Source organism: Neltuma alba, unplaced genomic scaffold, assembly GCF_004799145.2.
Source record: "Neltuma alba isolate B1F8T4 unplaced genomic scaffold, ASM479914v2 tig00013375_pilon, whole genome shotgun sequence".
NCBI classification, from domain to species: domain Eukaryota; kingdom Viridiplantae; phylum Streptophyta; class Magnoliopsida; order Fabales; family Fabaceae; genus Neltuma; species Neltuma alba.
The window spans coordinates 48,873-60,013 of NW_021637637.1; the positions used below are offsets into that span (position 1 = coordinate 48,873).

At 35.8% G+C, this 11,141-nt stretch overlaps 1 protein-coding gene and 1 pseudogene across 3 annotated transcripts; one reads left to right on the forward strand and one right to left on the reverse strand.

Moving 5' to 3' along the window:
* The first annotated feature begins 4,071 nt into the window (after positions 1-4,071).
* Positions 4,072-4,987, forward strand: LOC114736843 (zinc finger protein 7-like; annotated as a pseudogene).
* Positions 4,988-5,874: 887 nt separating this feature from the next.
* Positions 5,875-9,885, reverse strand: LOC114736840 (TIP41-like protein). 3 transcript variants are annotated; one of them, XM_028924722.1, is made up of 9 exons: positions 9,612-9,883; positions 9,021-9,206; positions 8,637-8,727; positions 8,216-8,323; positions 7,517-7,576; positions 7,373-7,414; positions 7,081-7,206; positions 6,562-6,669; positions 5,875-6,415 (listed from the first exon to the last, which is right to left on the reverse strand). In XM_028924722.1, exons 1-8 carry the CDS (start codon positions 9,752-9,754, stop codon positions 6,565-6,567), a joined length of 861 nt encoding a protein of 286 aa, XP_028780555.1. In that variant the 5' UTR covers positions 9,755-9,883; the 3' UTR covers positions 5,875-6,415; positions 6,562-6,564. The 3 variants fall into 3 exon arrangements, with proteins under 3 accessions (XP_028780555.1, XP_028780554.1, XP_028780556.1); XM_028924721.1 differs by having other exon boundaries at positions 6,557-6,669; XM_028924723.1 differs by lacking the exon at positions 7,373-7,414 and having other exon boundaries at positions 6,557-6,669; positions 9,612-9,885.
* Between the last annotated feature and the right edge of the window lie 1,256 nt (positions 9,886-11,141).

Genomic DNA, 11,141 nt, shown 5'->3' on the forward strand with positions numbered 1-11,141 from the left:
ATTTCTGAGATTTGTAGGTTTAACATTCAAGCCCTTCCTTGAGGGCATCGATAAGCGCCAACAAAAATGAATTTAATAGAATCGGAATTTAGCATCAGGATGATTGAGATCAATCCCTGCCTTTTAACACTGAGAAAATGCTTCAAGAGTTGAACTGGTGTGAAGCTGTTTCGCGTCAGGTTTTACTGGACCAACAACCGTACGTAACGTTTATTTTTGTCCTACAACAGATATTTAACGTAAATGAACTATATTTTTTCCCCTAGAATAAAGAACTTTACCGCCAAAGCCGTGCCAGAAAGGATGATATTAAGTGAACTTAAAAAGATTCCTGCGTCCTGTCCAGGTAAAATTTTAATGAGCTCAATTTTAAAAAAATTAAAGAAGTGAGATCTTAATATTTTAACAAGAAAAAAGTGTAAAAAAGAAAAATAGAAACTAATTAAAGGCTTTTAATCTTTTTTTTTTAATTTTTTTTAAATTGAAAAATTTTCTTAAAAAATTTTCTTCGTACCAAATGGACCTTGAAGGAGGGGGAATGAAGTTATATTAAGTTAAGATCCTTACATCCTAATTTTTGTCCAGATCTAAGAATTAGCATTTTCCTTGCTGAGGTCAAATGGACCTCGAAGGAGGAGAAATAAAGTTATATTAAGATCCTTTCACCCCTTGCTGATCTCCAATCGTCTTATGGGCAGATTTGATAAGAGAATTCCATCGTTAGAAACATGAAGCATCAACTTCCCTATTTGGACCGAGTGGTTGAATCATAGACGATATGCTTAACAGCGTCTTGTGAGGAGGTAGCGAGACATCTTGCAAATGTTCCAACAACCAATTAGAGATCTAAAGTCAAGAACTCTGGCATGAAGAAGTGTATGGCATAAGGAGGGAGGTTCATTTGTGAAAACGAAAGAAAATCCCTTCCTTCCCCACCTTCCATCCCACATTTTTCAGTAATTGTACCAAGCTTTACATGTGTTATTCATTTTTCCTTCTAAATTAGAAGCACAGATAATAATGACATGACTTGAGGTTATAAGCATAATTGAACCCCTAATCTCTCACTTGAAGGGAAATATTCTCACTACACCAAGCTACAAAACCACTGGCTTTAAATATCGGATTCCGAGTATGAGAAGATATACAAGGTTTGATAATCATAGCATATCCTCCTATACTAGATTATGGGTTCAGTGCATTGTTGAACAGGATCCAACAGAGGAAACTGCATTGTTCGTAATGTAAATAAAACTAGATTTCAGATTCAATGTAGTAGCAGGAAACCAAGGTTGGAAACTGCATTTTATGGCTGAATATCTATATAGGTATTGAATTCTTTTTCTTTTCTTTTTTTCCCCAAATGTTTATAGATGATTGAGATACTACCTCCTATCTTTAATATAAGAATTAGTTTGACTTTTAATTTAGTCCTAAATATAAAACCACAATCCACTCTGTCTCTCATAATTTATCTGTTTTTTTTCAAAGTAATCCTTGTAGTAGTTACACATGTTAAAGATTTTATTAAATAACAGTTATAGCTAATATACATGATTAGTAAGATTATACTAGAAAAGACAATACATATTTATTACAAATAACTAGTTTAACAAACTTTGTTAATCTATTTAAATTAGTTAACTTACTCTTATATTAAGGATCGGAAGAAGTATCAGGCATCATAAGGACGCTTGGCCCTCTCTGCTGAAACCAAAAACCAGCTGCTGGTTATCCATCTTGTTTTTGATATTGTCAAGTGTTTGTGTAATATTATGGCGATGAGCATATTTTGCTGATGACCACAAAGAAAATGTAACCTAATTAGTGGTCTGAATTGTGCAACGTGCCACGCTAAGTTAGGTGTAATGGAACAAACTATTGATGTGGCAGACCTCAGCTGAGATGCGAAATATTTTTGAAGTATTTTCAAATCTTAAAAGACACAAACTCTTTTCCTTTCTAATTATTCCGTTCGAATGAATAGGGGTCGGTCCTAAATTAATGAAAGAAAATTGACGACCACTTAAACCTCAGCTATGGATCACAGAAAGTATTATTGGGCTAACTTGCGTGATTAGATTGCAACTAATCAATGGATAAATGCTGGCAATCGACAACGACATGAACCAACAACAACAATATGCCATTGTACTACTGACAGTGTGTTTCACTTTCCAGTTTGCATTTGGAGTCCAGTTTTGTATTTTTAATTAAAATTAATTAGCTAATTATATATATTATCAAATGAAGGACAAAGGTTTTAATTTTTAAATCACAAAATTATTCAAAGTTTGTGGAAATATGGTGAGAAATGTAACTTTTAAAATTACAGATTACTTGCATGCACGACTTTGTGATTTAATAACATTTGAACTTCATTATACATGAGAGGTTTTAAGTATGATTCTACTCGTACTTCTAATTAAAAAGAATTTAATTGTGTATAATGTAATTTAAAAACTAAAGAATAAAAAAAATTAAATCATCAACATGGTTTCGTTCTCTATCTGATTTTAGAAACTTTAATTATTTAAAATCTCTCCAACCACAAATTGAATGCATAAAATGCGAGATATATATAAAAAAACAAAATTGAATCTCCAATCTTTTTTAATGCAAAAATGTATGACTATGAGTAATTTTATTCTTTTGAATTCAAGTTTATGGAATTAGGGTATCTGTGCATTTAGCAATTAAATATTATTTTATATGTGTATCCAGTAAACAGATGATATCTTTTTAGTTACATTCAGTACCATAATAATTAGGATGTTGAATGCACTATAAATAAGATAAAAGTTCTAGATGTACTATAAAAATAAAATAATGATACTGAATACATTTAAAAAATATTATTAGAATGTTGAATGTTGAATGTACTTTTGTCTTTAGAATTATTACACATATAGTGGGCTTTATCAGTTTGAAAAAAGTTGAAGAAGCCCCAGGAAGAAGACACCTCCATTGATACTTACTGTCTGGAAAGAAAACCCTACTTTTTTTTTAAATGGCACCAAAAACCCCTCTACTTTGCATCACCATTATAGGAAAAAAATCTATTCATGGTCCCATTCCCAAAAAGCAATGAAAAGCCAAACCAATCAATCACATTACACAGTTCAGAAACAACTCATTTGTGTCCACATCTTGAAGCTTATGAACCACTTCTTGAACCTCCCAACACAGATTTTCCAAAAGCAGATCGATCATCATGCAACTTACTGTGTATTATATATTCTCTTCTTAGCATTATTATTACTATTATTATTATTATTTTCAGAGTTGAACAAAGCACTGTGTCATTTTGCCGACATATGCATCTGCAAGTGCCTAACTTTACAATGGCACCTTTTATTGAAAGGAAAGCAAAGGCCCAGAAGCCAGACGGAGCCACTTTCATACACAGTTTTGGAATAACAAGTTGACAAATAATTTAAAATCATTCAGTGAACCTACCGCTCACCAAAATGTAACATATTCGCCATACAAAAAAAGTTTATCTCCTGCATTCAGAGGCATTTATATATTTATTTATTTTACAATATGCAAAAGATTGAATTAATATCTGTAAAAGTGACTTTTATTCCAACTTACTAGTACAAATTGAAGTTGGAGAAGTCAATATCAACATACAGGGCTATTACTTAGAGTATAATTAAAATTGACATGCATATACATAACATGATAGGTTTATAACCTACCCAAGGAAGGAAAGATATTTTGTTGCATGATAGGCAGAGAGTAGGACACAGGGCTGGCAGGTGAACCTAGCATTCCTGTTCCTATAGTTTACTAGGAAGATAGTTAACTAAAGGTTGGAGTTTTGCAGTGAGAGAAAAAGGAAAGAAATCAGAAATACAGAAGTGGGGAATCCTAAGTTTGACAAGAGCAACTGTGAAGATGACATAAGCATTGTTCTCTCAAGCACCAAGCAACTTCAAGTGGGGTCACTCTCACTGATTTAGATTAGATAGACATAAAATATTTTTAAAAAAATTCACACAAAAAAAGAAATAAAATCCACTCTTACTTCTCCCACTATCACACCACCTCCACTTAGTTTTCTATGTATCCAATATCTTGCTAGCGAGATTCCCACAAGCCATTCAATCTCTCTATTCAACATCTGAAGTCTAAGAGAGGAAGGGAATGATATTCATCCAGGAAGATGATGATGGTGATTTAAGAGGCAACAAGGAAGTAGAACTAGAAAGAGAAGTAATGAACAATATTGAAGCAAGCGAAGATGAAAATCCAGAAGCAGGAGAATGGTTGAACCTGCGTTTAGGGGGAACACAGTTCTCAACAACATCAGAATTGTCAGAATCACGATCAAGATCTCCATCAAATGCGAAAATCTTCTCGTGCAACTTCTGCATGAGGAAGTTCTATAGTTCACAGGCCTTGGGGGGACACCAGAACGCACACAAGAGGGAGAGAGGAGTTGCTAGAAGATATAGCCAGACACAGAAGATGATGACGATGATGGGTTTTTCCTTTCGATCACTTGGAGTTCAGCCCCATTCACTAGTGCACAAGCCTTACCGCAGAGGAGGAGGAGGAACAAGAATAGTACCACGAGCTTCCATGAAGAAGCTCACCATTTAGGAGGAAATAGAATGGGATTGAAGAATTGTTTCGCGGCCGATGAGGATCAAGTGGAATTGGTCTGGCCTGGAAGCTTTCGGTTGGATCCCCAACAAAAAGCCGACCCACCTAAAGAGTCAATGAAGCTGGATTTGGACCTGCGACTCTGAAGTACGAAGACTAATTATTATTGGACTGGTCATGGAAGTTCATGTTTCTTCTGAGATTCATCGTTTTTTAAGCATGCAGCCCAGAGGTAGGATGCTTGAACTCGAAGAGCCAATATCTTAAAGGATGGTTCGCCCGCAAATTCATGCTACAAGAATTAGAGTTTCGAATGTTTATATAGCTTTTTTTGAAATTACCTGAGATGTTTATTGTGGTTGTAGCACCCCGGGGGGGGGGAAAACGAGGGGCATTAGTTTTAGGTTATGTTTGGTACGAAATATTAAAAATAAAAAATAAAGATTGGAATCGAGATTAAGAAAAACCATTAAAGAGTGTTTAGTATGAATAATTTTCTTGTTACATGTGATTAAGCAATCCCATGTAAGTGGGATTGAGAAATACCACATCCCCATAGTATTTTCTAATCTCACATATATAAATTTGTCTAATCCCAAGTAATAAGCAATCACTTATGCTAGACACTCTTTAAACATATTTTTTCAATCTCAATCTTATTTCTTACTCTCATTTTCAATACTCCGTACTAAACAGGACTTAGTTCATTTGTGATTGATAATGACATAATTATTATTGATGTTCAGTGCACATAGGAAGTCTGGTTTATTTCCAAGTCATCGTATCTCAATTTTCTTGATTATATTCTATGCTTCAATAAAAATAGTAGTTTTATTGATAATTATTGAGTACGTCATAAATAAAACGACATCCCTCGCCGTGAGCTTAATTAAAATTAAATGAATTCAGCGAATGAGTCGTGTCAAAAAACATTCAGGAAAAAAAAAAACATACTAAAACCGTGTAACAATTGAGAGGGGGGGGGGGGCAACGCATGAGGCTCTTGATAGGCAAGGGACAGACACATGCGATCTTACCTGCACCTTACCTCCATGAGCAGCGAGATTGTTTCCCGAATTAAGTTGCCCAAAAAAAATAACAATGAAAAAAAAAAAGTACTCAAAACCATTCCATTCCCACAATATCGTGATTTTTACACGAGATAAGTATGTAAAAAAACTTTTGTCCCAATTTACAAACTCATTTATAAATACTTGCAAACATGATTTCAAACAGACATTAGGCTCGTTGGTCCAGCTGCTCAATAAAATAACGACATAATTGCGCTATCTGCTGTCTGTAGAAAATGATACATTCTGCCGGCACATTGGGCCTCATGGTAAGTCACAGGTTGTTGACTTGAGGTTCCATGTTCGAAACCGGCGAGAGGGAGAGAAAATGATGCATTCTATCTGATGACGTAAATTTACACAATTACATGTGAAGCTTTACAGTTTCAGACAAAGAAGCTCTTAAAAATTCATCCTGAAGAATCAAAGGAGTATAGACCTGCTCGCTTCAAGCTGTACTTTTTTTCCTCTTTAAACGGTACAAAACAATTAGTGTTCAATTATTGTCATCACTTTCAGTTCCAGTACCTTTCTCCAAATAAAACCATTTGTTAACGTCACGACCTCAGAATAACTTTAAAAATTACAAGTATCCGAAAAGCTTCAAGATTAGCATGCTATCTGCTATTTCCTTAGCTGGTACGCCCAAGAGTCCCCGCCATATCATAACCCGCATCCTGTCCGCTCTTCGAAGCAATTGATGGATTCAACAGCCATTGCAAAATGTTATTCTGTTCCTCACAAAAAGCTAGAGTCAGAAACGAACCCCCCCTTTTTGTTCCCTCCTGTCATTTTCCTCCGGGGAGATAAATTGTAATACGAACAAGATAGGAATAAGACTGAATCTTTTTTGCATAATGAGAATCTACGACCTTACAGATTAAGCGGAAATGGTTAACTTTTGGGTCTTGTGCATGACCACAGGGAGCTTCATGCTGATGGCGCTAGGATCGCTATAGACAGAAGAATCAACAGGGTGTCCATTCTGCACCAATTAATCAGAGAGGTTAATGCGCACTTAGACACAAATTCGACAATAAATTACATGGATATGCACCTAATTCAATCGTAGCTCTGAAATCAATCAGTTTCAGTTTTTCAATTCTCATAGCAGGAAACAAGCAAAATTCAATAATATCTGCATAATCAAGAATCTTAACCATTCCAATTATGTAAGGTTGACAAGTGTTATTAAAACCATTCATGTAAATGTAGATTCAGCCAGAAAATTGCTATAGCACTAGCATCCATGATCAATACAGTTATGCACCTAAAAAACAATATATAATACCCGCAGTTTCAGTTTTCAAAATGATCTTTACACATAGGTGTTAAGGTTAAACCCTTGTGGTAAATAAACTCCGGAAAGACATGTAAATGCATGGCACAAACTTACCATAGACAATGCTTCAAACGTAGATTCTCTCCAGCACATCTCCCGAAGTATAACAGGATTTTCACCACCAAATATACAATGCATGCGAGTGTCTCTCAGTCTAATCAACACTCCATCAACTCTTAGCTGTTAAGACGAACAAATCAACAATTGGATCACAATTTTAAAGAAAACGGTGTAAGTAAATCTCTAATTAAATCACCAAGTTTCTCATGAATAGTGGAGCAATTTCAGTTAATTGTGTTTTAATATGGTCAACAGTATGATAATGTATGAGGGGGGAGTAGCTCACCCAGAATCGCAAGAGAAGAAACCAAGAACTTGGCATGACTCTCTATACAAACCGAAAAGTCATATCATCAGTCATTGCCGATGATATTCTTAATAGAAATAAACGTACTCCATATCCAACAGAAGAAAATAGATGAATAATTACCACTTTTACAGTAAGAAGAGATACTCCGTTATCAGCTAGCTCATCCTCATATAGGATCACCTGTTCATAATGAGGATCAATTTGTGATGGGAAGCAAATGCCATCAGGGAAGATGGGAAGCATAAGAATGAATTCATTTCCATATATTCTTGAATAGGCTAACATAAATCAGACTTCAATAACTAAATTCACTCTTCCAGAAAACTCACAGAGTTGTCAATTGATAAAAGAACAGAAGAAGGGAAAAGGAGGGGGAGCAGAGTGAAATCACAGGGGAAAAGGACCAGAAGGTGGGGAATAAGAGCACAAAGAAGAGAAGTACGAATTCTAAACAACATTTACCTCTTTACCCCAAGAGTACCTTAATAAAATAGGCGAGGGCTTTATATGGAGCCCCAATAACTTCACAAACATAATTTCTATAAACAGAAGTAAATTAAAATACTAATTTCTAATCATAGTCAATATACTATTTCCAATATTTAATTTTAATTCCTAATTTAAAAATAATAATATTTTCCTAATCTCTTCCAGTTCCCTATAATCAACCTTCTAAGGAGATGGATCTTCTTCATTCTTCCAGTGGAGCATAATTTCCTAAATACCTCCAAAAAAAATCACTTTGTTCACAAATTAATTTGTGCATAGAATAGGTTTGTGCACACCGTGCAATTGTCATTTAAATAAATAACTACTCGCCTCATCATAAAATAGTATAGGTTCTTTTGATGCCAATGCAACTACATCAATCTTCTCCTCGCAGTCTTCCCATTTGAGATTGCATTGTTCCTCGGCAACACTTGCGTCCTACCATTAAAATTCAAACGGCTTAAAATCATCAACAGATGCCCACTATTCACAGTATTTCTAACAGCAGCATTAAGTGCCTGAATACTATGGTCAAACTGCAGCAATTTAGCAGACACTCATTCTACAGACAACATCTTCTACAAATGAGTAATGACTTGCACACAGAACTTTAATAGAACTTAGATGTTTGGTATGGCAGATTCAGTGCAGGTTTGGTATACTCCTTGGTCCCTTCTGACGAGATTTATCAAGAGCCAAAATCAATTCTGCTGCCTGCACTACAAATGAAGAAAAAAGAGGGAGCACGTACCTTATCTTTATCAATCTCGATAGTTCCACTTCCACAATAAGGAGTTGTAAATGTATAGTCATAATCTAGTATTACTTGCTGAGAGGGTTTGCTGCAATTTTTTTTTCCCAAAGAGTGTGAGACAAAGAGCAAGAACTATTTGCTGGTAAACAGAGATAAATTGATAACAACTTAATTGAAAGAAACTTCTCAATATTATGTTCCTCACGTGGTGAATGCATCAAAAAATTAATAAGCTTTTTATTCTCTCAGAGAAAGAAAGAAACCAATGTAACAAGATTGTAGAATTCAACGATATAAGGAATTAGCAGTGGACATATTCGAAAACTTGAAAAGCAAAAAAAAAAAAGTTGGTAATTTTGTCAAAATAACTTATCTCGTTACCTTCTAAACTTCCACTTCGCAGCTGCTGGCACTTCCACTGGGGGCAGGGCTTCCTGTTTCCAGCCACATAGAGCATCAAATGCATTAAAATAAAGTTTAGTGCCACTCTTTACGTGTTTTAGAATCAAGGAATTTTCCCCAAAAACCATTTCTGGCAAGTGAGATGTCTGAAGTTTCTGTTCCCATCTGTACAATGCATCAAATTAATTCATTAAAAACTATAGGATCAAAGATCAGGCAAGTGAAGTGTTTTGACATATGGGAGTATTGAAACTTGAAATTCCAGGAAATTTATAGTAAGTTCGAGATAAAGAACATGATTGGTTCTATTCTAATACTGACAAAACATCAGTATACATAGTAAAAATCTTTACCCTTGAGCTCCCACTCCCGGGTCTCTCTACGTCTCTCAGAGAAAGCAGCAATTTCTAGTTAAAATACTAAATTAAAAAAGAAATACGCCTCCAGAAACAAGAAAAGCACAAAGCAAGCACAAAACAGAATGCAATGACTCAGTCACAGGTGCAAAAGGAATAGTTCCTAAAATTGGAAAGCACGTCAGCTAGGGTTAACAGTAACAAAAGTGCGTACTCTTGAGCAGTGGAGGACTTGAGTATAGAGTGTTTCAAAGTCTCAATCTCCCAACCGCGGATGCGAATACCACGTCGACCATCCCCAGTTAGGAGCTCAGCACCGGCGGTTTTCAGGTCATTCTCCTCGACCTTCACTTCCATCGTGGCCTCGTTTTACCACGGAATTACTTCGCCCTGCGCCGCTCTAGTGAATGGAGATTCTGTGGTCAACTGATTCGAAATTTGGGGCCGGAACGGGATCGCGTGTGAAACGACTCGGAAGACCTCCCACAGGCTCTTTGTAAAAGGAGCAATTTTAATTTGTTTTCGTAACAAGGGACCGTTTCGTATGAGGGAAAATCTGGAACCAGTTGCTAATTCTGATATTTCGTAGAATCTTAGATGAATAAATTCTACTTCTTGAGACTTCTGTGTAATTTTTCCTAATACAAAAGAGTAATAAAAATTAATTAAAAGCTCTTAACCTAAATTTTTTAATTTTTTAACTCAAGCTTTATTAAAACAACCCAGCGGGAAGCTGTTAACAACCCAGGCAGTATCCAATTCAAAGCTGAAACACAATCTCTCTCTCCTCAACCTGTGTTCGAACTGCTCCCTCTCCCACCAGTTGCGTCTCTCGTACTCGTCGCAGTTACTCCCTGGTGTCGTCTCTCCCTTCATAGTCACTTCCTATGGTGCAATCGCTTCCTTGTTGCATCGTCTTCCCCTCTTGCAATAGGTTCGCCATCTGCTATCTCCCCTTGTCACAATGGGCCTCTTGACGTCTCTTCCTATCCCAAACTGTGCATTGCCGTCTTGCTATCTCCCTCACCCTAATCATGCTGTGGCATTGTCACTCAATTGGCCTAAAATCTCTCCCCGCCCCTAACCGCGTCATTGCGCAGAAAGCATTGGGTCTTCAACGGCACCTTCATTAACAACATCAACGGTGAGTATTAACAACTCAAAGGGAAATTGTTGACAACTAGGCAGTGTCCACTGGTAATTGACTTTATAAGATAACACAACCTCTACATAACACCAAATTATAACCAAATAGTATAATACAACAACTTTAACACTAAAATGGAAAGTTTTTTTAAGGCATTAATAACTTTAACTAAACTCAATAGGATCACAACAAAATTTTAATGCAAAGATCCATTGACAACCTCAACAGCAAGTATTAACAACTAAGGGAAGCTGTTAACAACCTAGACAGTATTTGTTGATAACTAACTTTATAGTAAATTACAGCAATCTTGATGAGTGTATATTTTTAGACATCATAGATGAAAATTCACAGCCAACAAGGGATGGTCTAATAGAAGAACAACATGTGTAAGTGAAATTTAGTTATTTTAATTTAAAGTAATATTGTCTATTATCAATTGTTCTGCTTAGGTTGTCATTTCAGCGGTTGAAGGTTGCCATTCACAACTCTATGACTTGTCTTATTATGCAGGATGCAAGACTTATTTAAAAGTTTAGATGTATTGTCCATGTTTCCGCTCAATGTGTTGGGTGAAGACCCACCATCATTGCCATG